Source organism: Macaca fascicularis, chromosome 14, assembly GCF_037993035.2.
Source record: "Macaca fascicularis isolate 582-1 chromosome 14, T2T-MFA8v1.1".
NCBI lineage: Eukaryota > Metazoa > Chordata > Mammalia > Primates > Cercopithecidae > Macaca > Macaca fascicularis.
The window spans coordinates 461,065-486,890 of NC_088388.1; the positions used below are offsets into that span (position 1 = coordinate 461,065).

A 25,826-nucleotide genomic window follows, 5' to 3' on the forward strand; every position below is an offset into this window, starting at 1 on the left:
CTGGGGCTTCCTGGGCTCCACATTCCACCTGCTCTGCCTCACCTAACCCCAGGGGCTCTCCTGTGAGGCCCCAGCCTGGTGGGCCTGCTGGTTCAGCCCAGCCTGACTGTCCTGGGCTTGTCTGCACCCCCTCCCACCTGATTTCCGTCATCCTGTTGCCTGGGCCCCACCAGCAGCAGGAACTGAGGACACCAGGACAAGCTAGACCCGCCCGTCAGGTTTACTGAGAACTTGTGGGGGCGGGTCCCAGACTCAGGTCAGCCAGGCCCAGGCCACTTCACCAACCCAGGGAGGGCATGGGTACTAGTGGGCAGGGGCTCCCTCCTCCTCCCCAGGTGGGTGTGAAATGTCTGCTATGAGCTTGAAGCTTTGATATTGGGGCAGGGGCCGGGCACAGTGGCCCATACCTATAATGCCAGCACTTTGGGAAGCTGAAGGGGGGGATCACCTGAGATCAGGAGTTAGAGACCAGCCTGGCCAACGTGATGAAACCTCATCTCTACTAAAAATACAAAAAATTGGCCAGGCGCGGTGGCTCACACCTGTAATCCCAGCACTTTGGGAGGCTGAGGTGGATGGATTACGAGGTTAGGAGATCGAAACCATCCTGACTAACATGGTGAAACCCTGTCTCTACTAAAAATACAAAAAATTAACCGGGCATGATGGTGGGCACCTGTAGTCCCAGCTACTCGGGAGGCTGAGGCAGGAGAATGGCACGAACCCGGGGTGTGGAGGTTGCGGTGAGCCGAGATCCCGCCACTGCACTCCAGCCTGGGTGACAGAGCAAGACTGTCTCCAAAATAAAAAAAAAAAAAAATCGTGTCCACATCCCAGCCCAGCCCCTGCCTGGGCCCTTGGGCCAGCTGTCACCTCTCCTGGTCCTCATGGTAAGCCATACACCCCCAACTCCAGGGGCCATGGTTAGAGTTAGAGAAGAATGTGGGGGACCCCTACAGCTGGGTACAGCCATGGGTGGGACTGGGACAGAGGATGGGGATGCCCTAGGTCAGGGGTGTCCAATCTTTTGGCTTCCCTGGGCCACACTGGAAGAATTGTCTTGGGCCACACATGGAATACACTAATAGCTGATGAGCTTAAAGAAAAAATCGTTAAAAAAAATATTGCAATGATGGCCGGGCGCGGTGGCTCAAGCCTGTAATCCCAGCACTTTGGGAGGCCGAGGTGGGCGGATCACGAGGTCAGGAGATCGAGACCATCCTGGCTAACACGGTGAAACCCCGTCTCTATTAAGAAATACAAAAAACTAGCCGGGCGAGATGGCGGGCGCCTGTAGTCCCAGCTACTCGGGAGGCTGAGGCCGGAGAATGGCGTGAACCCGGGAGGCGGAGCTTGCAGTGAGCTGAGATCCGGCCACTGCACTCCAGCCTGGGCGACAGAGCGAGACTCCGTCTCAAAAAAAAAAAAAAAAAAAAAATTGCAATGTTGGCCAGGCACAGTGGCTCATGCCTGTAATCCCAGCACTTTGGGAGGCCGAGGTGGGCGGATCACGAGGTCAGGAGATCGAGACCATCCTGGCTAACACGGTGAAACCCTGTCTCTACTAAAAATACAAAAAATTAGCTGGATGTGGTGGCAGGTACCTGTAGTCCCAGCTACTCAGGAGGCTGAGGCAGGAGAGTGGCGTGAACCCAGGAGGCAGAGCTTGCAGTGAACCCAAACTGGACCTCTGCACTCCAGCCTGGGTGATAGATGGAGACTCAGTCTCAAAAAAAAAAAAAAAAAAAAACCTCACAATGTTTAAGAAAGTTTAGATTTGCGTTGGGCTGCATTCAAAGCCACTCCATGGGCCGACAGTTGGACAAGCTTGCCCTAGATCATGGGGTCTTTGTACTCTGAGAGTGGGCGAGTTTGGGATGGACTCAGCTTTCTCTTGGGTGGCCCTGGATCTGGGTCTGGTGCTGCCCCCTTTCCCTGGAGCAGACAAAGGGAACGAGGAAGTCCTGAACTTGGGCAGGGAAGCCATCCACAGGGCTTCCTAGAGGCCAGGACCACCAGGAGCTCACTGCTGTGCAGGTGCAACTCAGCTTGGTTATTTCCTGCCTGAGGCAGGGAACAGGGAATGCAGGGAGGCCAGGCAGCAGCGGAAGCCTCCAAACGCTGGCGTCAGCAAGCCGGAACCCCCACCTGACCTCACTCCTGTCTGCCCGGCTCACAGTCGCCTGTCCCTGGGAGGTCCTTGGGGGCCTGGACCTGCCTGACCTGTGGCCCCAGTTGGAGCTAAGCCCAGGGTCACAAGGGGTGGAGCCTGGAATGCATAGGCCAAGTGAGTTGTGCCTGGGCAGCAGGCCTGGGGTCTGAGGGGCCTACTCCTCCATCCACAGCCCCCACTGACATTCTGGAGGGATGGTTGTACCTCTGTGACCAGCCCTCCACACCGTCACACAGGCCAGCAGGGGGCAATACCAGGTGCCATCCGGAGCCCACCCCCATGTCCTCCCGGGGGTCATGAGCTCTGCCCCACATGCCCCAGTCCCCCAATGGGAAGCAGGCATGGAGCTGGCAGAGGACGCAACGCGCTGTTCCTTTGTGTTTTTGAGGAACACCTGTTCCTTTTGAGGCCACTACCTAGGTGCCCGTCCCTGGTCTGCTGCTGCTAGCTCTGATGAAGCTAAGCGGCCTTCTTCCCCACCAAGAGGGTGTCCCAGCAGCCGCTTTGTTCCGGGGTGGGGAAGGCGGGGAGCCTTCCTCCTCACTGGCTGTTTCATTTTTTATTTTTTGAGACAGAGTCTCTCTTGCCACTCAGACTGGAGTGCAGTGTCGCAATCTTGTCTCGCTGCAATCTTCACCTCCCAGGTTCAAGTGATTCTCTTGCCTCAGCCTTCCAAGTAGCTGGGATTACAGGTGCCCACCACCATGCCCAGCTAATTTTTGTATTTTTAGTAGAGACGGGGTTTCACCACGTTGCCCAGGCTGGTCTTGAACTCCTGATCTCAAGTGATCGATCACCTGCCTCCGCCTCCTGAAGCACTGGGATTACGGGCGTGAGCCACCGCGCCCGGCGTCTCACTGGCTGTTTCAGGTGAACCAAATCCCATGGCCCCAAAAAGTTGCCAGAATGCTTCAGATCACTCAGCAAACCTTTGAGTTGCTGAAAAGTTTACTTTTGAGTTTTAAACTATACTTTGAAAACTATATTGTGAACTGTGCTGACGTGAGGAAAGGCTGGGCTCCCTAAAATCATACAGTTCCACAGCAGGGTGGACCCAAGCCCAGCCAATCCCCAGGCGATGCAGGGCAGAGATCCCACCTGGTATAAGTATGGGCAGAGGGCAGAGCCAGGCTGTATCGAGGGGCAGTGCTGGCGCCCTTCTCGCCCAGAGTTCCTACTCATCCCTAGCACAGAAGTGCTCTGTAGGGCCAGCTGAGGACACCCTGGTTCACTGAGCGTGGCCCACAGTAAGTCACCGTCTGGCAGTAAGTCAGCTCTGCAGGTGTGGACCCCAAGGCCACACACAGCCTTTCCCAGGTGCAGGTCCTGCCAAGCCTTGGTACGCAGTGGTGACAGGCAACCCCGTCAGGACAGGGAGCTTCCAAAGACCAGTTCGAGTCCATGCCAGGCGTCCACTAAATCTGCCTCTCCCTCTCCAGCGAGCGGGTGCAGCCCTCAACTCCTGCAGACCTGGGAAGGGGGGACAGGGCCTGTAGGCTCGGACTCGCCCTGGTCCCGATTTTCACAGTGGACTTCAGAAGGCAGGCTCAGCAGACAGGCTGCTGGAGGGTCCATGCGCCGATTCCTGCAGTGGCCCCACTGAAGCAGCAGACACACACAGAAGCACCAAATCCCTCACTCTCTTCCAGGAGGAAGTCCCCAGAGGTGGCCCTCAGGAGGATGGTCCTGTTGGTTCAAGATATGACCACAACACCTGTGCCTGCCCAGGGCCACCTTCGGCTTGGCAACAGGAACTCCGCACACCGGTACCCTGGACACACAAGGAAAACAAAGTTCCCTCCAAGAGGGTATCTAGCCCAGCCTCAGCCCCAGTAAGCGGAGGGCAGCAAAGCCCCCGAATGATTCCGCTTCCCCCCACCCGCCGTCCCTGGTGGCCAGACAGGCACACCCCGTCCACAGGGCACCCCCTCCCCACAGTGTCCAGCTGCCCTCGCGTCCCCGTGTGGCCGGTCGCCTGCCCGCCAGACCCGGGTCACGGGGCCAGGAGGGTCGCGCTGCCCAGGCACAGATCAGCCGCTGTCACACGCACAGTGGGTCTGGGGCAGCGCAGTGTGCGGTGGGCAGGGGCTGCCCTGCGCCTGGAGGGACTGCCGGGTGGGCGGGCGGAGGGATCGACCCCACCCCCGTCCCCTCCAACTTGGGCGTCCGAGCCCCGCCGCCCCAGCCCAGCCCGATCCCCCGCAGCCCCTGCGGGAGGGCGGCCTCTGAGGGGCGCCCCACCCGCTAACCTGGGATCCCTCGCGCGTCACCTGCGACCCCGGCGCGGGGTCGTCGCCGGCTCTCGGTCCAACTTCAGCTGCGGCCGCGGGCACCCTCGCGCCCCCTGCCCGCCCCGGGCCCAGCCGCCCCACGCCCAGCCCCGTATGCAAATGACATGGTCCCATAGCCAATGGCCGGCCGAGCCGGGCCCGCCCTACCGCAACGCAGCCAGTGGGCGCGAGGGGGATTCGCGACGCCCCGCCCACCGCCGCGCGGCCCTTCGCGGGCGAGGCTGGCGCGTTCTTTTCTGCACGTCGGCCCGGGGAGGGGCGGCACCTGCCGGGCGGGGCCTGCGGGGCGCCAGCTGCGAGGGCGCGGCGGGGCCAGGGCGGGTCCCCCAGCCTGGCGGATGGTACGGCCCGAGGTGGCCCTCCTCCCGCCTCGCGGTGGTACGGCCCGGGCTCGCGGGGCTTCTGGGCTGGGCGTAGGGCACAGCCTGGCGCCGGGTCCTCCGCCCGCGGTTGTGTGTGGGGCGGCAGGGCCGGCTGGGAGCTGCCCCTCTCCCAGCGGCGCGGTGGTACGACCCGGCCGCCTCCGTGCCCCGCACCCGTGTCCCGCGGGCCGCCCCCCCGACCCCGCTGGGTGCCCGGCTCACGTATCCCGGGCCGTGACCCGGGAGGGGCCTGCGCGAGCCCGAACACGGCGTCCTCGGGACGCACGCGCCATCCCCCGGGCGACCTGGGGTCCCCATACTACGCCCGGGACCGTCCGGCTGGCGAGGAGGGGGCTCTGGCTCTGCCTGTTGCCTGGCGACCCCCACGGGGCGCCCTTGGGGACTCTGGGTCCCTCCTGCGCGCTCTGTCTCCGCGGAAGCCTCTGGAGCCTGGAGCGGGTGCTGCACGGGGCTCGGGGGTCCTCGCAGCCCCGTGCCGGTCTTTTGCAGGGGCGAGGCGAGAGTAGCCTGTCTGTGCCCTGAAAAGGTGTAAAATCGAAGGAGCCTTGACAGTTTGACCTTCGTTAGGACGCGCAGGGCCAGCTTCAGACCTGGAAGTATCGGACTCCGGGGTGAGGCCCCAAAGTGGCAGCCAAGGGAGATTTGGCCGCTGGTCCCCCTTGGCACTGTCGCCCTGGTCCTCGGCCCGGGCTGCCCCCCTTCGGCTCCCTGGCCCTAAACTCACCGCCCTGCTCTTTGTCCTCCCCTGGCCCCATGACCTCCCTGCGTTGGCATCCGTGCAGGCCTAGGCCGCAGCCTGCTCGCTTCCCCAACCCCAACCCCGATGGAGAAGTGCTGGGGCCCCAGGGAGGCTCTGACCCAGCCCATGTCCTCAGGGGCTTGAAGGCTGGGAACATAAATTCAGGTGCAGAGTCTGGAGTGACTGAGACATGATCAGCAAGACATGACCGAGGTCTTTCTGACCCCTTGACCCCTGGCCCCCAATAGAACCCAGTGGCTCCTTGCACCTCCGGCCGCCTGTGGATGGGGAAGGTGCCCAGAGGAGCCTGGAGCCACTCTGTTCTATTGGGGGTCAGAGGTCAGCAAGATCTCGATCGTGTGGGTCATGAAGGAGCCCCCAAGAGTGGGTGGGAGCCCTGAGAAGGCCCGTGTCTTCATGGCAGGGCAGAAGCTCCCAGGGCAGTCAGACTAGGGGACAAGAAGGGGCAAGAGGACAGGGCAGCTCTGTGTTCCTGTCGTGCCCTGCTGACATGAACCCACTTCTGCCGCAGTCCTGCCAATTTCACAGGCACCTTTTTTCACCATCTGTAGTGAGTGGGATGGTGCCCCCCGAAAAAGAGGATATATCCACATCCTAATACCCAGGCCCCCCAAATGTGCCCTCACTGGGAGAAAGCGTCTTTGCAGATGTCATTAAGGGAAGCATCTTGAAACGAGATCATCCTGGACTACCTGGGTGGGTCCTAAATCCAATGATCAGTGTGCTTAGAAGAGGGAAAACAGCCTGGGCACAGTGGCTCAAGCCTGTAATCCCAGCACTCTGGGAGGCTGAGGTGGGCAGATCACCTGAGGTCAAGAGTTTGAGACCAGCCTGGCCAACACAGTGAAACCCCATCTCTGCTAAAAATACCAAAAAATTAGCCAGGCGTGGTGGTGTGCGCTTGTAATCTCAGCTATTTGGGAGGCTGAGGCAGGAGAATCGCTGGAACCCAGGAGGCTGGCAGTGAGCTGAGATCACGCCACTGCACTCCAGCTTAGGCAACATTGTAAGACTGTCTCAAACAAACAAACAAAAAAACAAAAAAAGAGAGAAGGCTGGGTGCGGTGGCTCACGCCTATAATCCCAGCACTTTGGGAGGCCAAGGCGGGTGGATCACCTGAGATCAGGAGTTCAAGACCAGCCTGATCAACATGGAGAAACCCTGTCTCTACTAAAAATACAAAATTAGCCAGGTGTGGCGGCACATGCCTGTAATCCCAGCTACTTGGGAAGCTGAGACAGGAGAACCGCTTGAACCTGGGAGGCGGAGTTCGTGGTGAGCTGAGATTGCGCCATTGCACTCTAGCCTGGGCAACAGAACAAGACTCCATCACAAAAAAAAAAGAAAGGCCGGGCACAGTGGCTCACGCCTGTAATCCCAGCATTTTGGGAGGCCGAGGCGGGTGGATCACGAGGTCAGGAGATAGAGACCATCCTGGCTAACACGGTGAAACCCTGTCTCTACTAAAAATACAAAAAAATTAGCCAGGCGTGGTGGCAGGTGCCTGTAGTCCCAGCTACTCAGGAGGCTGAGGCGGGAGAATGGTGTGAACCCAGGAGGCGGAGCTTGCAGTGAGCCGAGATGGTGCCACTGCACTCCAGCCTGGGTGACAGAGCGAGACTCTGTCTCTAAAAAAAGAAACAGGCCGGGCGCGGTGGCTCAACCCTGTAATACCAGCACTTTGCGAGGCTGAGACGGGCGGATCACAAGGTCAGGAGATCGAGACCACCCTGGCTAACACAGTGAAACCCCGTCTCTACTAAAAAATACAAAAAAACTAGCCAGGCGAGGTGGCGGGCGCCTGTAGTCCCAGCTACTCCGGAGGCTGAGGCAGGAGAATGGTGCAAACCCGGGAGGCGGAGCTTGCAGTGAGCTGAGATCCGGCCACTGCACTCCAGCCTGGGCAACAGAGCGAGACTCCGTCTCAAAAAAAAAAAAATAAAGGCCGGGCGCGGTGGCTCAAGCCTGTAATCCCAGCACTTTGGGAGGCCAAGACGGGCGGATCACGAGGTCAGCAGATCGAGACCATCCTGGGTAACCCGGTGAAACCTCGTCTCTACTAAAAATACAAAAAAACTAGCCGGGCGAGGTGGCGGGCGCCTGTAGTCCCAGCTACTCCGGAGGCTGAGGCAGGAGAATGGTGCAAACCCGGGAGGCGGAGCTTGCAGTGAGCTGAGATCCGGCCACTGCACTCCAGCCTGGGCGACAGAGCGAGACTCCGTCTCAAAAAAAAAAAAAATAAAGGCCGGGCGCGGTGGCTCAAGCCTGTAATCCCAGCACTTTGGGAGGCCAAGACGGGCGGATCACGAGGTCAGCAGATCGAGACCATCCTGGGTAACCCGGTGAAACCTCGTCTCTACTAAAAATACAAAAAAACTAGCCGGGCGAGGTGGCGGGCGCCTGTAGTCCCAGCTACTCCGGAGGCTGAGGCAGGAGAATGGTGCAAACCCGGGAGGCGGAGCTTGCAGTGAGCTGAGATCCGGCCACTGCACTCCAGCCTGGGTGACAGAGCAAGACTCCGTCTCAAAAAAAAAAAAAAAGAAAAACAGAAAAAAAGAGACATATACACAGAGGGAGGCCATAGGAAGTTATAGCCAAGGAACGCCTGGAGACGAAGCTGGAAGAGGAAGGACCTCCCCAGATCCTCAACAGGGAGCATGGCCCTTCCAGCCTGGATCTCAGACTTCTGGCTTCCAGACTGAGAGAATGCCTTTCTGTTGTCTAAGGCCCCTGGTTTGTGGCCGTTTGATATGACAGCCCTGGGACACACAGACATCTGCCTTCACTAGATACAAAATGCAGCCCTGCCGATCCCTCCCCCAGCTCTGAGAGGTTTAACTCTTTGTTCTCACCCCACCCACCTCCTCCAGCCACCCCTGCCCCCGCCTCCCCCAGGCATCCACCTGGCTCTGGGGCCCCCTGTTGCGGGGGGGGGTGGGATGAGTATCGGTAGGGGCGATGATGGAGCTCACTGCCCACCAAGCCCTGTATGTGCACACAGACCTGATGGCAGGGTGGGGGGCAGGGGTGGGAAAGGGCTGGACTGGGCCCTCCGGGAGAAGCTGGCCTGGGCTGGACAGAAGCAAGGGAGCTCCCAGCCCAGCTCCATCCTCCCTGGGCACACCAGGAGCATGCACGCCATGCTTGTGTCTGCAAGGGGCACAGGCAGCACATGGCAGCATTGACTAGCAATCTGGCCAGAGCCTCAGTGTGCGGGTCTGTGTGAGGCTGTGTGGGCAGAATGCACGTGTGTGCACACTGACACTAGCAGGTGATGGGGTGGTTGGGGGTGACCTGTCAGTGTGCAGGGGAGGTGCTGTATGCGGGAGGTGTCTGCCTGCTGGTGTGTGAGGCATCTATCCATGTATGAGCAGGTAAGGAGTCATTTTGTGTCAGGACAGTGTGTGTGGGGGGGGTGGGAATCAGTAGGTTGGAGGTATAGGTATGTGCCCGTGCTCTCAAGCACCACCACCTATGCACAGTTTAGGCCTAGTTTGGCTCTGGGCAGCTGCCTGGGGGTACTTCTCACACCTGAGCCTGAGTGTTACGTGGCATACCTGGGTTGGTTGTGCACTGACCAAGGATTATGCTCACTGAGGACGTCCTTCGTGTCTCCATGTGGATGCATGTGTTTATTTTTGAGACAGAGTCTCGCTCTATCGCCCAGGCTGGAGTGCAGTGGTGCAATCTCGGCTCACTGTAACCCCTGCCTCCCAGGTTCACAGCATTCTCCTGCCTCATCCTCCCAAGTAGCTCGGACTATAGGCACACATAACCATGCCCAGCTAATTTTTGTATTTTTAGTAGAGATGGGGTTTCACCGTGTTAGCCAGGTTGATCTCCAACTCCTGACCTCAGGTGGTCCTCCTGCCTCAGCCTCCCAAAGTGCTGGGATTGCAGGTGTGAGCCACTGCACCTGGCCCTATTGTTTTTTTTTTTTTTTTTTTTTTTTTGAGACGGAGTCTCGCTCTGTCGCCCAGGCTGGAGTGCAGTGGCCTGATCTCAGCTCACTGCAAGCTCCGCCTCCTGGGTTTATGCCATTCCCCTGCCTCAGCCTCCCGAGTAGCTGGGACTACAGGCGCCCGCCACCTCGCCCGGCTAGTTTTTTGTATTTTTTTTAGTAGAGACGGGGTTTCACTGTGTTAGCCAGGATGGTCTCGATCTCCTGACCTTGTGATCCGCCCTCTCGGCCTCCCAAAGTGCTGGGATTACAGGCGTGAGCCACCGCGCCCGGCCGGCTCTATTGTTTTTAAGACAGGGTCTCACTCTGTCGCCCAGGCTGCAGTGCAGTGATGCCATCACGGTTCACTGCAGTCTCAGCCTCCTGGTCTCAAGCAATTCTCCCACCTCAGCCTGCCGAGTAGGTGGGACTACCGGTGTGCACTACCGTCTCAGGCTAATTTTTTTTAAATTTTTTGTAGAGAGGAAATCTCACCATGTTGCCCATGTTGGAACTCCTGGGCTCAAGTGATCCTCCCGCTGTGGCCTCCCAAAGTGCTGGGATAACAGGGCGAGTGCCACGGTGCCTGGCCTGGGTGCGTGTGTTTATTATGACAATTACCAGCAGTCCCCCAGGTGGCCTGTCCTCCTTCCCAGGAGCCTCGGCGTGTCTGTGGATACCCCTGCATCTAGTGTCCAGCAGGCAGACACATGGCACATGCAAAGGTAGGGGAGGTGCCTGGTGCAAGGCAGAGGGCGGTCCCTCAGCCCGCTGACCACACGGGACCCCACCTGAGGCGTACCCATCTTGTCCTCACAATGACCGAAGAGGTAGCCATGAGCACCCACATTCCTGTTTCACAGCCAAGGACACAGAGGCATACAGAGGTTGAGAAACTGAGACTGAAGTGTGTGAGTTCAGGAGGCTGGCCTGGGTGACCGCCCTGACACCCAGCCCCTCTGGCCCACCAAGAGTAGATTGCTCCAGAGTCCTCCGCAGTCTCTTCGGCACCATCCACTCCTCCTTCCTTCAGGGGCATTTTCAGAACCCATAAGTGCCTGGTATTTCTCTCATTGCAAACAGAAAACTGTGGGCGAAATATTACTTAGGTGCCAAGGCAAGAGACTGAAGGCACAAACTGTTTCAGTATAATAAAGAAAAGAGAATAAGAATAGTCATAATACAAATTACATATAAAGATGATTATGGACAATTATCAATCATTGTTATAAACATTATTAACCACTAGCTTTTAATATTACTCTTTGTTGCATTACTAATATAACCAAGGAATAACCGACGGGCCTAGGGTCAGGTGCTGAAGGGACATCCTGAGAAGTGACGTAGAAGGCAAGAGGTGAGCCCTCTATCACGCCCGCATAAGGGCCGCGTGAGGGCTCCTTGGTCAAGCGGTAACGCCAGTGTCTGGGAAGACACCCGTTACTTAGCAGACCGCGAAAGGGAGTCTCCTTTCCTTGGAGGAGTCGGGGAACACTGCTCCACCGGCTTCTTGTGGAAGGCTGGATATTATCCAGGCCTGCCCGCAGTCATCCGGAGGCTGAAACCCCTCCCTGTGGTGCTGTGCTTCAACGGTCACACTCCTCGTCCACTTTCATGTTCCTCCCGTACTCCTGGTTCCTCTTTGAAGTTCGTAGTAGATAGCGATAGAAAACATAGTGAAAGTTTTAAAGTCTTTGATCTTTCTCATAAGTGCATTGAAGAAAACGCCGATGTATGCTGCCTTCTCTCTGTGCTTCGGCTACCTAAAACGGAAGGGCCCCCTGTCCTATGAGCACAGGACTTACTTCACCTTATCACTTAGAAGATCCACCCTCCTTACCCCGCCCCCTTGTATGCAATAAATATCAGCGCACCCAGCCATTCAGGGCCACCGCTGGTCTCTGCGTCTTGATGGTAGTGGTCCCCGGGGCCCAGCTGCTTTCTCTTTCCCTTTCTGTCTTGTGTCTTTACTTATTACAATCTTTCCGCACACGCGGAGAACACTCACTAAGCCCCCGTAGGACTGGACCCTACAGAAAACCACACCCCTCTCTTGCCCTGCTCCTCAGTTACCTCCACCTTTACCTTCCCCTTTGCAGTAAATCGACCTGAAAGAGAAGCTGGTGTTCACAGCCCCGCGCGCTCTCTGCTCACTCTCCAAACTCCAGCCCCTGGCCCCAGCGCCGCCGGCCCTCGGTGAATGGCAGCGACCCACCCTGCTGCACCCAGGCTCCCTCCCTCCCTCGGATGTGTGTGCAAGCCCTCCCCGGCCTCCAGAAGCCCCTCTCCTGGTTTTTCCTCCAGCCCTCCACCCCTAGCACCCCTGTGCTCCTTCTGGTCTCCTTTGCAGATTCCAAACCTCTTCAAGTTGGAGTCCCAGGGTTCAGGCCTTGGTCCTCAGGCACACCCCACATGCGATTCCACATATTCCTCTTCATCCAGTGCAGCAGCCTCTGCCCACTCCATCTCTGGCACGTCCCATTCCCCCAGGGGCGCTAGATAAAGGGACACCTGCGGACACACACGCTGAGGCTCCTGGGAAGGAGGACCGACCGCCTGAGGTCAGCTTGGGCCCCCCCACCCCACCATCTGTCGCTGCTCCTCGGGAGCTGCTGGTAGTTGTCGTAATAAACACGGAACCCACGATGAAACGTGAAGACGCTCCTCAGTGAGCATCCTTGGGCAGTGCACAACCTCCCCAGCCATGCCAGCCCGCGCTCAGGCCTCCCCCGTCTTCCCCATCTCTCCGGTGTCGGTTCTCAAGCTCGTCCTTCCCCGCCTCATTCCTCCAAAAGTCCTCAGCAAATCCTGGCAACTCCGCCTTCAGCATCTACCGGGAGCGGGCACTTCCCACACCCGGGCCCCAGCCCCGGCAGCCCCTGCACCGGGCGCCCGCGGGTCTCTGGCGCCCGCTCTGGACGCCTCCCCAGCGCTCCCCGCAGCGGCCAGGGGGTCTCGCGAGCCTGCGCCTGCTCGGGACCCCCAGAGCCTCCCCGGGTGCGCTGCAGCCACGCGGGCCTGCGTCCCGAGGCCCGTACGGCTTCTGCGCGACATCCTCAGGGCCACCCGGCGCCAAATCCACACGGGACGGCACGGCCGCGTCCTGCCGAGCCCGCCTAGTTCGCCAGCGCGCACGTTTCACCGCGCCTGCTGCGGGACGGACAGACGTGTGGCTAGGTTGGAATAGCCGGCTCACTGAAGGCTCCCGCAGTGTTTGGTCAGAGGAGCGCGGCGCTAGTAGCAGCGGACGCCAGGACAGCCCTCCCCAGGGCTCCGGCCGCGCGCGGGCCTGCGAAGGGGCTGCGGGCAGGGGGGCGGGGTTGCAGTGCGGGGGCGGGGCTGCGAGGGTGGGGCGGGGCTGCGGAGCAGCGGGCGCCAGACGGGGCTGCGAGGGTGGGGGCGGGGCCGTGGGGCTGCGGGCCCGAGGCGGGGCGGGGCTGCGGGCGTGGGGGCGGAGCTGCGGGCGCGGGGTGGGGCGGGGCTGAGGGTGTGGGGGCGGGGCTACGTGCGTGGGGGCGGGGTGGGGCTGCGGGCCCGAGGAGACACAGGGCTGCGGGCGTGGGGGCGGAGCTGACGTACAGGAAGCAGCTCCCATTCGCTCTGGGCGGTGGGCGGAGATCCGGGCGGTACCAGCTGTCCCGGCCGCGGGGGGGGAGGGCCTCGACCAGCCCACGGTCGGGGGTTAAACAGTACGAGCTTTTCCAGGATACTGATCTCTCCGGGCAGCAGTCCTGCATTAGACAGTGTTTCCAAGGTGGAAGGGAAACCGTTTAAACGCCTCGAGATCCCTGGCTGCAGGGAGTGGTACCTTCCTCATTTCAGCCATTTATTTCCCGCTCTGGTCCCAGTGGTTCCAGTCAACGGGCGGGACGGGACGCAGGGGCCCGGAAGAGGCGCCGTGCACTTCCGGGTCGAAGAGCGCGCGGCGGCGGCGGCTGCGGCCGGGCCGGGCCTAGTAGCGACTCTCGGTCGGGCAGCGGCGGCGAGCCCTCAGGAGCGGCTGCGGGACGCGAGGTTTCCGGGTACGTGCGGCGGCCGCGCCGGCCCTGGGGTCCCTGCTCCTCCGGGCCGCGGGCCGCCTGTGGGCGCCACGCGCTTTGTCTGCGGCCTGCACCGTGGGGCGAGGCCTGCTCCGCGCTGGCCGCGGGCCGGGAGGGCGGGCGGGCGCGCGCGCTGGGAGGCCCCGCCGAGACTGGGAGGCCCGTGGCCTGCGGGCGGACGTCCGGGGCTTGCGGGGACGCGGCGGGAGCCCACCTGCCTCGCCCCGTGGCACCCACGCGCGTGCCCCCTGCGAGTCCGCCCTGCCGCGTTTGGAAGAGCGCTGTGACTTCGCTGCCTTGTTGCCAGCCTCTGTGCGTGGTTGCCTTCATGGGCTTCGAGCCTTGTCTGCATGTCCACAGGCCCGTGTGGCTGGCGGTTTTCCTATTCCTTAACTCTTGCAGTTCTCACAACAGCCCCTCTGGAGTAGGCATTGTTCCCGTTTTACCGATGAGGGGATTGGAGCCCAGAAAGGCTAAGTAACTGGCCCGCGCCACACAGTCGGGGAGGGGCAGAGCCGGCGGCCGGGTCCGCGCCAGCCCCGACTCCGACCGTGCTCTTTTTGACGCTGCTTGTGTTACCCCTTCTTTGGAGTTTCCGCGCTTTACTTGTTTCGACAACAGCAGAACAGCAGTCAGCTGGGTGAACCACATTGTGGCCTGTGGTCACTGGACAGGCTCTGAAGCTGAGCTGAGGTTTGACTTCGGGGTTGGCATACTTGACCTCTCTCCTGGACCACCCGGTTTTCTTTCTTATGGGAAGAATGTTAAGTCAGAGTACTAGTGGATGGATGACGCCTCAGCATCATGGCTACGACAAGCCTGGCCGTGGCCCTCAGCAGCGCTGTGTTCATCTCAGGCCCGCGGAGACCTTTGTTCATACCTGACTTTTTGACTATCATTGCAGTTTACAGTTTTGAGGTCTCCTAGCTGATACAGCAAATGGTGAATACAAGAATAAAAGTTGGCCTGAGTTGAGATGTTGGACTTGGCTGCAGGCTTGTTCAGTGCCTGAGATGGGCACTCAGGTTCGAGGACTGGCATGGAAAGGGATTGCAGGCACCCCGGACACCAAAGGCCCTTTTCATTCCTCAGTAACAATTGGGACTGCCAGTGCGTTGGTTCCCCTGAATTCGAAGAGAGAGAGAAATAGCGTTTCCGGTTTTCTTTTCCCCTTTAATCCCCCAATCTGGAGTCTAAGCAGGAGAACCACAGTGGTCCCTCCACCCCAGAGCTCTGCTAGCCCAGCCGAAGGTGGCCAACAGCTGGGAAGGGCTGTGGTCTTTTCTGCGGAAATGGCTTCCTGGCCTGTGGCCTGGGACACGGCAGAGGTGGATATGGGGAAGGGAAGATGTGGAGCTGGGGCTGCTGGTGCAACCAGGAGGTCCTAAACTAGGGGTTCCCATTAACCCGCATCCTGACTGCGGGGTTCTTGGTGGTCCCAAAATGTCTTGTTTCTGGTGGTTGTGCTGGAGGGTATCTGCAGAGACTTCCTGGGTTATTTTCTCGTCTTTGGCAAAATAACCCCTAGTTACTGTTGTGGGATACCCAGGAAAGGATGTTGTTCAGCCTCACATAACCTGAACCTTCCTGCTGCTGTGGTGGAGGATTGTAAGAGGCCCATGGAGGCTTCCCTCACCAGCTGTGGTAAAGTTCAAAGGCCTCAGGACTTAGCCCCACAGGTACACGGACTCGCAGAGTTCAGCCTCTTTCCTGAGCTGGTATTTCTGGCGAGCTCCTATGTGCCAAACCCCACATGGCCTCACTGGTCTCTTCTGGCAGCCCTGGGGCAGGCCCAGCCATTGCCTGTCGCCCTTCCTAACCCTTGGAGGTGGTCCTCAATCTCAGTGCATCAAGGGAGAAGCCAGGAGCTATTTGTTCACATATTATGGCTCACTGCAGCCTCAACCTCCTGAAGTGAAGTGATCTTTGCACCTCAGACTCCCAAGTAGCTGAGACTACAGGCGGTTTCCACCACACCTAGCTGGTTTTTAAATTTTTTTGTAGAGACAGGGTTTCGCCATGTTGCCCAGGCTGGTCTCCTAACTCGCAGGCTCAAGTGATCTGCCTGCCTCGGCCTCCCAAAGTGCTTGGATTACAGGCGTGAGCCACCGCACCGGCTAATTCACTTTTTTTTTTTTTTTTTTTTTTAAAGGAGACAGAGTGTCGCTCTGTCACCCAGGCTGGAGTGTAGTGGCGCGATCTCAGCTCACTGCAACCTCTGCCTGCCAGGTTTAAGCAATTCTCCTGCCTCAGCCTCCCGAGTGGCTGGGACTCAGGCGCATGCCACCACGCCCAGTTCATTTTTTGTATTTTGGTAGAGATGGGGTTTCATTGTGTTGCCTAGGCTGGTCTCGAACTCCTGAGCTCAGGCAATCTGCCCGTCTTGGCCTCCGAAAGTGTTAGGATGACAGGCGTGAGCCACCGCGCCCGGCTGCCGATTCACTTTTTTTTTTTGAGACGGGAGTCTCGCTGTGTCGCCCGGGCTGGAGTGCAGTGGTATGATCTCCACTCACTGCAAGCTCCACCTCCCAGGTTCATGCCATTCTCCTGCCTCAGCCTCCCGAGTAGCTGGGACTACAGGCACCTGCCACCGCGCCCGGCTAGTTTTTTGTATTTTTAGTAGAGACAGGGTTTCACCGTGTTAGCCAGGATGGTCTCCATCTCCTGACCTCGTGATCCGCCCACCTCTGCCTCCCAAAGTGCTGGGATTACAGGCGTGAGCCCCCGCGCCTGGCCCGATTCACATTTTTTACTTTCTGTGTGAAATACATCATCAGAGTGAGGATTTGCACTCGGAGTAGTTGGACCCTGGGACTCCCCCCAGCCCTGCTCTGTTGTCTCTTAGGTGGTCTCCTTGAAGTGCTCCCTGGTAGATTCATGTGAGAGAATCTGCCTCCCTCTTTCAGATATGTTTCTCCAGGGCAGGGACTGCATTCACCTTGTGCTGCACAACGTAGGGGCGCAGGGTAGGTGTTGTAGCAGGCGTCCCAGGAGGATGTGGGGTCCGTTGTTAGGGTGGTCACAGCTATTGCCAGGGAGTTAAGGTCCTCTTAGCTGCGGCCTGAGAGCTACGGCCACTCTAGGTCTCAGTGCACGCCATGGGAGAGGGGTCACCCTCCTGTGTGGGCCGTGGCCCTTGTGTGTCTCTGAATGGAAGAGGGGTCACCCTCCTGGATGGGCCGTGGCCCTTGTGTGTCTTTCAGAGCCGGTGTCTCTAGGATTCAGACGCAGGACAAGCAGGGCGTCTCTGTGGAGTTGCTGGGTCCACCAAGCAGCAGGGCTGCAGACTCCCTTGAGCGGGGATCATGGCCAATTGTGTTCACCTTAGGGCAGCAGGCAGAAGAAAGGTCAATTACTGATTTGGCAAAACCACTTCTACAATTGCTGTTTCCAGGCGGTAGTCACATATGGCAGTTGACAGTTCGGTGGAGTTGACATTCGTCACAATTTTAGAAGGCATCATCTTAGAATCTAGGGTTGGCCGGGTGCAGTGGCTCATGCCTGTAATCCCGGCACTCTGGGAGGCCGAGGCGGGTGGATCATAAGGTCAGGAGATCGAGACCATCCTGGCTAACACAGTGAAACCCCGTCTCTACTGAAAAATACAAAAAAAAATTAGCCGGGCGTAGTGGCGGGCGCCTGTGGTCCCAGCTACTCGGGAGGCTGAGGCAAGAGAATGGCGTGAACCTGGGAGGCGGAGCTTGCAGTGAGCCGAGATCTTGCCACTGCACTCCAGCACTCCAACCTGGGCGACAGAGCAAGACTCCATCTCAAAAAAAGAAGAATTTAGGGTTTTGCACGGTCTTGTCAGATGGGAAGTGAGGCTGTCCTGCTCTCTGAGCCTTAACCCCATTAGGGATTGTTGTCCAGGGGTGTCCGGACAGCAGTGGCGGTGACAGCCCCTTTCCCCAGTTGCTGTGGTACACGTGCAACCCGCGGTGGTGGCAGGAGCTGAGCTCCAATGCGAGGAGGCCCTGAGCTCGAGGGCCCCTGGCTGTGGCCCCCCACTTCCTGGCCTCTTGTGCGATGCGCTTTCGTCTGACCATGGATGGAGCTTGGACCTGGTGGGGAAACAGTGCTGCAGGGCCGGCTTCACTGCCTCGCTGGATTCCTGGCTCACTCTCCTAGTCGAGAGACCTTTCCTCCCAGGGTCGCCTGGGAAACAAGGTGAATAGCACTGATGAGAAATGAACCACGTGCGCGCATCTCATTCCTTATCTGGGACCAAAGTTTGAGGCCCTGGTGTGGAAGGAGGAGCGTGTCCAGCTAGATTTCCCAAGGCTTTGTATGGTGTCCTGTGTAGCTTCACAGTGACCTTGCACAGTGGGAAGGGCAGGGGTCCTGGCTGATGGGTTAGTGCCTTGAGCAAGTGGCTTTGGGAGCCGAGGGGTGGGCGTGGCCTCTGTGCCTTCTGCCTCCTCAGCTCTGGGTACCACCGGGGACTCAGCAACACCCTGGTGGATGGGGTTGGGGTGCGGTCAGAGGAGCCTCCGGGCCTCCCGACACTGGCCAGCCTTGGCAGGGAGAGCACCCTGCGTGTCACCGAGCCCCCTCTTGTGCGCAGCTGATAAAGCCCGGCTCTGCCTCAGCTCAGGATGAGGCCATTTTGTTTGTATATGGTGTTGCGATTCCTCAGGAGTGTTGCAGTTCACTGGTCAGTGACCTTTTTTTTTTTTTTTGAGATGGAGTTTCACTCTTACTGCCCAGGTTGGAGTGCAATGGTGCGATCTCAGCTCACCGCAGCCCCCTCCTCCCGGGTTCAAGCAATTCTTTTGCCTCAGCCTCCTGAGTTGCTGGGATTATAGGTGCCCACCACCACGCCCAGCTAATTTTACTTTTTTTTTTCAGACGGAGTCTTGCTCTGTTGCCCAGGCTGGAGTGCAGTAGCACAATCTCAGCTCACTGCAACCTCTGCCTCCCAGGTGCAAGTGATTCTCCTGCCTCAGCTTCCCCAGTAGCCGGGATTACAGGCACCTGCCACTACGCCCGGCTAATTTTTATATTTTTAGCAGAGACAGGGTTTCATCATGCTGATCAGGCTTGGTCTCAAACTTCCGACCTCAGGTGATCCACCCACCTCGGCTTCTCAAAGTGCTGGGGTTACAGGTGTGAGCCACTGCACCCGGCCGACCTATTTTTTTTTTTTTTTAGTTAAAAACAATTTTTTTTTTTCCTGGCCGGGTGCAGTGGCCAGCTGGGATGTGGCTTCTCAGGTAGCTCTGTAAATGTGAATTGTGTGCAAGGCTTACTGGTGAGGGTTGTTCTGTGTGTGATGTCTTAGGGCTCACCCTCCACGTGCTGTGGCGGTGGATGTGACACTGGGATGCGGCCTGTGGGGAGAGGTCATCGCTCTTCAGAGGGCTCTTTGCAGCCTGGGACAGTTTCGAAGTTTCCCGGCTCTGGTTTCTTTCAGAGCTGAGCTCAATGTGCAGCAATGGATGACGACAGCCTGGATGAGCTTGTGGCCCGGAGCCCGGGGCCGGATGGACACCCACAGGTCGGCCTTGCGGACCCGGCAGGTGACTTTGGTGAGCTGCCCAGTGCCGGGTAGGGGCGTCCCCAGGAGGAGCAGGGTGCCTGGTGTTTCCCCGTGGAGGTCGTCTGTGTGTGTCGCTTGTCAACTTTCAGTCTAAAAAAAATTATCCTTTGATTTTAAATTGTGGAAGTAGTGTATTCTTTTGTCTTATTTTTAATGCAAACAACACAAATGTTGAACGAAAGAATGTTCCCTTTCCCTGCGTGTGCCCCCACCTTGCCAGCCCTGGGGAAGCTGTTAGCCGTTTGGCAGGTGCTCCTGATGCCTCTATGCCTGTGCAAAGCTACCTGCTCTCTGCTGCATGGTCTTGACGCCCCTGCGGCTTGTGTCTCACCCTGTTGTCTAGACGAAAGCAGCGAGGGCAGCAGTGGGGACTCCGGGGATGACAGCAACAGCGAGCACGGAGATGGCACAGACGGAGAAGATGAGGGGGCGTCTGAGGAGGAAGACCTGGAAGACAGATCTGGTGAGACAGCTGGTGTTCACGCCGGCTTCTGTGTTTCCTCTTGTCATGGTGGGGGCAGCCTTTTATAACACATCCTCCGTGAGAGTGCTGTCCTCACCACAGCTGGCCCCGTCCCCATGGTCACCTGCAGTGAGGTCTCGTCTTCAGCTGTAATGACAGCTTACTTTATTTGTGGTCTTTTTTTTTTTTTTTTTTTTTTTAAGACGGAGTTTTGCTCTGTCACGGAGGCTGGAGTGCAGTGGTGTGATCTCAGCCCACTGCAAGCTCCGCCTCCCGAGTTCAGGCCATTCTTCTGCCTCAGCCTTCCGAGTAGCTGGGACTACAGGTACCCGCCACCACACCTGGCTAATTTTTTGTATTTTTAGTAGAGATGGGGTTTAACCGCGTTAGCCAGGATGGTCTTGATCTGCTGACCTTGTGATCCGCCTGCCTTGGCCTCCTAAAGTGCTGGGAATACAGGTGTGAGCCACCGCACCCAGCGTTTTTTTGTTTGTTTGTTTTTTTGAGACGGTGTCTTGCTCTGTTGCCTAGGCTGGAGTGCAGTGGTTCAATCTCAGCTCACTGCAACTTCCGCCTCTTGGGCTCAAGCAGTTCTCCTGCCTCAGCTTCCCGAGGAGCCGGGATTACGGGCGCCTGCCACCACGCCTGACTAATTTTTGTATTTTTAGTAGAGACGGGATTTCACCATGTTGGCCAGGCTGGTCTCGAACTCCTGACCTCGTGATCTGCCCGCCTCAGTCTCCCAGTGCTGGGATTCCAGGTGTGAGCCACCGTGCCCGGCTGTGGTCCTTCATTTTGAAGTTCAGTTTGACAACGTAGTAGGTCTCTTCTCTGTTGAGGGCAAAAAATTAAAATGTCTAAGAACACTGAACAACATCATCTGTGATGTTTTTGGAGAGAATGTAACCGAACTGGAATTCCCCATGGAAGGAGCAGCAAGATCTTGGCAACCGCCTGCCCCCCAACACCCCGACAAAGGCATGCCGTCATCACCTAGGTACAGGATGGGTTTAGCGTGACCCGGGGTTTGCCATGACCGGGGACCTCCTGACCCGCTTGTGGTTCATACTGTCATCTGAACAGAACTCCTAAGAACTGACAGATGCATTGTGCGATTTTATGATTTTATTAAGAAATTCAGGCCAGGCGCAGTGGCTCAGGCCTGTAATCCCAGCACTTCAGGAGGCCAAGGCAGGTGGATCACCTGAGGTTAGGAGTTCGAGACCAGCCTGGCCAACATGGTGAAACCCCATCTCTGCTAAAAACACAGAAAATTAGCCTGGTGTGGTGGCACACACCTGTAATCCCAGCTGCTCGGGAGGATGAGGCAGGAGAATGGCTTGAACCTGGGAGGCAGAGGTTGCAGTGAGTAGAGATTGTGCCATTGCACTCCAGCCTGAGCAATAGAGTAAGATTCCATCTCAAAGGAAGAAAGAGAAATTCTGGCTGGCTGGGCACGGTGCTCACGCCTGTAAGCCCAGCACTTTGGGAACGTGAAGCAGGCGGATTGCTTGAGCTCAGGAGTTCAAGACCAGCCTGGACAACATAGCAAGACCTCATCTCTACAAAAAATACAAAAATTGACCAGGAGCAGGGGCTCATGCCTGTAATCCCAGCACTTTGGGAGGCCAAGGTGGGCAGATCACGAGGTCAGGAAATCGAGACCATCCTGCCTAACATGGTAAAACCCCGTCTCTACTAAAAATACAAAAAAATTGGCTGGGCGCGGTGGCTCACGCCTGTAATCCCAGCACTTTGGGAGGCTAAGGCGGGCAGATCACGAGGTCAGGAGATTGAGACCGTCCTGGCTCACACGGTGAAACCCCGTCTCTACTAAAAATACAAAAAACCGGGCGTGATGGCGGGCACCTGTAGTCCCAGCTACTTGGGAGGCTGAGGCAGGAGAATGGCGTGAACCCGGGAGGTGGAGCTTGCAGTGAGCCAAGATCGCACCACTGCACTCTAGCCTGGGCAACAGAACGAGACTCTGTCTCAAAAAAAAAAAAAAAAAACGCCCCACAAAAATTAGCTGGGCACAGTGGTGTGTGCCTGTAATCCCCACTAATCAGGAGGCTGAGGTTGGAGGATCACTTGAGCCCAAGAGGTCCAGGCTGCAGTGAGCTGTGATCGTGCCACCACACTCCAGCCTGGGCAACAGAACGAAACTCTGTCTCAAAAAAAAAAAAAAAAAAAATTAGCTCACTTACGATTGGTTGATGATTGTATGTACCCTTGAAATTCTTTTCGGAGAACAGTGCTTTAAAGGGCAGGTCTGGGCTGGGTGTGGTGGCCCAGGCCTATGGTCTCAGCTACGCAGGAGGCTGAGGTGGGAGGACCCTGGAGCCCAGGAAGTTGAGGCTACATTCCAGCCAGGGTGATGGAGCGAGACGCTGTCTCAAACAAAACAAAGGGGAGACAAGTCTGTGGGGTGCACTGGTGGTACCTCCTTCCCTGTGCCCGTTGCTGTCACCCTCCGTGGTGCGTAGTCTGTGAGGCCACCAAGGAGGCGGCCTTGCCCCAACCCTGCCCCGGTCCTGCCCCTGCCCTGCCCCGACCTTGCCCCGGCCCTGCCCCAACCCTGCCCCGGCTCTACTGTGGTGGCATCCTCAGAGGGAGGCTGAGCTCAGCCTCAGAATTTTGCCTTTCCACTGACATCACCCTTGGGCTGGAAAATCCGTGGTCCTCAAGTGGCTACTGTGATCTGTGTGTCACAGTCTTTCAGGATAACCCTGTGGTTATCAGGGTTAGAATGTTCCGGAAAGGTAACCCTTCTGTTTGAGACTGTTGGTGAGGGAATGGCGCTCATGGCCTGAGCCAGTGTGTGTTGGCCGTGTCCTTCCAGAGTTCGATGTTTAGCTCTGCACGCGACGTGCTCTTGTGGGTCTGCTGGGTCTGCAGGTCCCAAGGGGGCTCCCCTGCTTACTCCCAGCGCTGGGTTAGGGCTCTGGTTCGTCTGTAACAGGTCTGCGCACGGATTCTGGCATTGCCAGGGCTGAAAGCATGGGCCGTCAGGGTGACTCTCTGTCCTTGAGATCCTGAGGGCACATCGGATGCCAGCGACTCTGGGTTGCAGGCTGGAGTGAGGGTGACAGGAGCCTCAGCAGTGCCCCCACCGTGTCTGCGCTCACTTTCTAGCAGCAAACACAGCGCGTCAGGCAGCAGCTGGGGGACAGGGTCATAGACACTGAGAGCTGTGGGGCGTCTGGGAAAGGGACAGGCTCCGTGGACCTGGGGTGGGGACAGGCTTCTGGAGAATACAAGCTGCCACCGGAGGGGCAGGAGGAGGTGGCTGGGCAGGGGCAGCAGGGAGGCCAGGGCTGGGGGCTGTGAAGAGACAGAAGGTTTACAGAGGCCTGGAGCCCGAGGGCTGAGCGCCCTGAAGGAAAGGGATGGGAAGGCACCGGAGAGGTGTTGGTGTAGCCAGTGTCTGCAGAACTTTAGTGAACACCCCTCCCCTCTTTATTCCTCCAGGAACTTTTTTTTTTTTTTTTGAGACCGAATTTCGCTCTTGTTGCCCAGGCTGGAGTGTAGTGGCGCCATCTGGGCTCACTGCAGCCTCCACCTCCCAGGTTCAAGCAGTTCTCCTGCCTCAGCCTCTCAAGTAGCTCGGATTACAGGTGCATGTCAGCACGCCTGGGTAATTTTTTTGTTTTTATTAGAGACGGGGTTTCACCATGTTGACCAGGCTGGTCTCGAACTCCTGACCTCAGGTGATCTGCCTTGGCCTCCCAAAGTGCTGGGATGACATGCGTGAGCCACTACGCCTGGCCAGGACTGTTTTTTAATCATGAAGAAGTAGCCAGTGGATCCCTAACTGGTGGGAAACATGTTGAGGAGGGAGTTATTCCATGGGCAAGGCCCACGTCGCTGGGCCCAGGAACTTTCATTCTCGTTGCTTTTCCCACCCTGGTGTTTCCTGCTGGAAATCACTTGTTACACTGCCCTCTCCAGCTTGAGGTAGTAGCTCTTCAACTCTTTTTTTCTTTTTGAGATGGAGTCTCGCTCTGTTGCCCAGGCTGGAGTGCAGTGGCGTGATCTGAGCTCACTGCAAGCTCCGCCTTCCGGGTTCACGCCATTCTCTTGCCTCAGCCTCCCGAGTAGCTGGGACTACAGGTGCCGCCACCATGCCCAGCTGATTTTTTGTATTTTTATTATTTATTTGTTTATTTTTGAGATGGAGTCTTTGTCACCCAGGTTGGAGTGCGATGGCACCGTCTAGGCTCACTGCAACCTCCGCTCCCCAGGTTCAAGCGATTCTCCTGCCTCAGCCTCCCGAGTAGCTGGGATTACAGGCACACACCACCACACCCGGCTATTTTTGTATTTTTTGTAGAGATGGGTCTTGCCATGTTGGCCAGGCTGGTCTCAAGCCCCTGACCTCGCGGTCTACCCTCCTTGGCCTCACAAAGTGCTGGGATTACAGGCTTGAGCCACCACGCCCGGCAATTTTTTGTATTTTTAGTAGAGACGGCGTTTCACCGTGTCAGCCAGGATGATCTCGATCTCCTGACCTCGTGATCCACCTGCCTCGGTCTCCCAGAGTGCTGGGATTACAGGCGTGAGCCACTGCGCCCAGCCAGTAGTTCTTCAACTCCTAACATGAAAGATGAAAACTTAAAACTCTTCTGCTGCCTCCCTCGCAGCTGTCACTTCTCCCAGCCTCCTCAACAGTGTAAATTCCTGTTCTGGGTGTGCCTTTCCCTTTGCCGGGTAACAGCAGGGTCCTGGGAGTGATGCCCCACTGCTGGCAGGTCCTGCCCATATGTGTGGAACCGGGAGAGTCTCGGGGCTGAGGAGGAACCTGCCACCCATACCGAGTCTGCTCCTCTTCCCATGTGAACTTGTGTTCTGTTTCCTTTAGCGTTGTTTCAGTGGAGTTTGGTAGGAAGAAAAGAGCAGTGCACATGTGGGCTCTGCCATGTTGAACTCAGAGCATTTTCCTGCTGCTAGTCAGAGTGTAGCCTCAGAACCACTCCAAATTGACCAGAATGGTTGTGGTCAGTGGCTCAGTTAGGAGCCTGTGCTCTGCCTCCCACAGGGAAGAGGAACGGGCGACCTCAGAAGGAGGTCCCGTCTGCAGGCAGATGGTTCATGGTCTTCAGGCTTTGAGAAGGGGGCGTTGGAAACGGGGGCTGCTGTCAGGGGGCTGTTGCACTGAGGGGCTTGCTTGGAGGCTCCGAAATGAACCTGATGATCTCTGGGACCTATGCTGGGCCCCAGGGTTGCCGCTCCTCTTGAGGTCTGCCTCAGACCCAGGCTCAGCTTAAGAGGAGCTGATCTGGCACTCAGGACGCTCAACTTCCCACGCCTCGGTGCAGGGCGCCCGAGGCTTCAGGTTAGGTGCGGGGAAGGGCTCCTGGGGTTGTGGATGTGCTAAGCGTGCACGTAGAGATAAGTGGCAGGATGTGAGCCCCTGGGGAGGCGGGCTCTGCGTTGCAGACCTGGTGTCCGGAGTGCAGCCTGGCCTGCTTGCCTCCAGTGCCACAGTTCGCGCTGCCAGTCCTGCTTGCACCAGTTGGAACATTTCCTCTCTCTCCAGGTTCTGAGGATTCTGAAGACGATGGGGAGACGTTGCTGGAGGTAGCGGGTACTCAGGGGAAACTGGAAGCTGCCGGCTCTTTTAATTCTGATGATGATGCGGAGAGCTGCCCCATCTGTCTCAACACATTCAGAGACCAGGCCGTGGGGACGCCAGAGAACTGTGCCCATTACTTCTGCCTGGACTGCATTGTCGAATGGTCCAAGGTGAGTTCACCTCTGGTTGGGTTCTTCCTCCCTTCAGGATAGCCTCCCTGTTTATAGGTGACCCAGCCTGTGGTCAGCCTCTTGCGAGGTTCTAGCTCTCTGCTCTGCGGCTGACCCTGGAGCCACAGGATTGAGTCTGGCTTGGCCTTTGCTTTGTGAGCATCATGGCTCTTGGGAGTGTGGGTGAGCTCATGTGAGGCGTTTGTGGTGTATCGGTCAGTGGCAGGAGAGAGGACGGCTGTGGATCTCTCGGGACCAGCTGCAGAAACCCTGGATGACTTAGGGGCCATCTCAGCCTGCCAGCCAGAGAGGCAGGTGTGCTGTGGTGCTTGGGCGGTTTGCTGCCTTGACAGGTGGTTCTCTCAGTTGATACAGAAAACACCTGTAGTAGTCGGGCGCGGTGGCTCAAGCCTGTAATCCCAGCACTTTGGGAGGCCGAGACGGGCAGATCACGAGGTCAGATGGAGACTATCCTGACTAACACGGTGAAA

General features: G+C 57.8%; 1 protein-coding gene and 2 long non-coding RNA genes across 21 annotated transcripts in view; 1 reads left to right on the forward strand and 2 right to left on the reverse strand.

The window, feature by feature from the left end:
• Nucleotides 1-3,103: 3,103 nt before the first annotated feature.
• LOC102126287 (uncharacterized) lies at nucleotides 3,104-4,519 on the reverse strand. 3 transcript variants are annotated; one of them, XR_010581137.1, is made up of 2 exons: nucleotides 4,444-4,519; nucleotides 3,104-3,944 (listed from the first exon to the last, which is right to left on the reverse strand). It is a non-coding gene; the product is annotated as an uncharacterized lncRNA (long non-coding RNA). The 3 variants fall into 3 exon arrangements; XR_012422881.1 differs by having other exon boundaries at nucleotides 3,104-3,859; nucleotides 4,423-4,519; XR_006692412.2 differs by having other exon boundaries at nucleotides 4,423-4,519.
• A 6,255-nt stretch (nucleotides 4,520-10,774) lies between these two features.
• On the reverse strand, nucleotides 10,775-12,850 carry LOC107127225 (uncharacterized). Its single transcript, XR_001484785.4, has 2 exons — nucleotides 11,423-12,850; nucleotides 10,775-11,311 (listed from the first exon to the last, which is right to left on the reverse strand). It is a non-coding gene; the product is annotated as an uncharacterized lncRNA (long non-coding RNA).
• A 553-nt stretch (nucleotides 12,851-13,403) lies between these two features.
• Nucleotides 13,404-25,826, forward strand: part of PHRF1 (PHD and ring finger domains 1) — a 39,492-nt gene continuing 27,069 nt past the window's right edge. For 9 of the 17 annotated variants that reach the window (XM_005576757.5, XM_045372452.3, XM_015434216.4 and 6 more), the window contains exons 1-4: nucleotides 13,404-13,570; nucleotides 19,002-19,116; nucleotides 19,471-19,590; nucleotides 25,130-25,335. In XM_005576757.5, the coding sequence (XP_005576814.3) occupies nucleotides 19,023-19,116; nucleotides 19,471-19,590; nucleotides 25,130-25,335 (420 nt within the window). In that variant the 5' untranslated portion in view covers nucleotides 13,404-13,570; nucleotides 19,002-19,022. Of the gene's footprint in view, nucleotides 13,571-18,869; nucleotides 19,117-19,470; nucleotides 19,591-25,129; nucleotides 25,336-25,826 lie in introns of all 17 variants that reach the window. The other 8 variants (XM_005576759.5, XM_074012668.1, XM_074012664.1 and 5 more) reach the window with 3 other exon arrangements.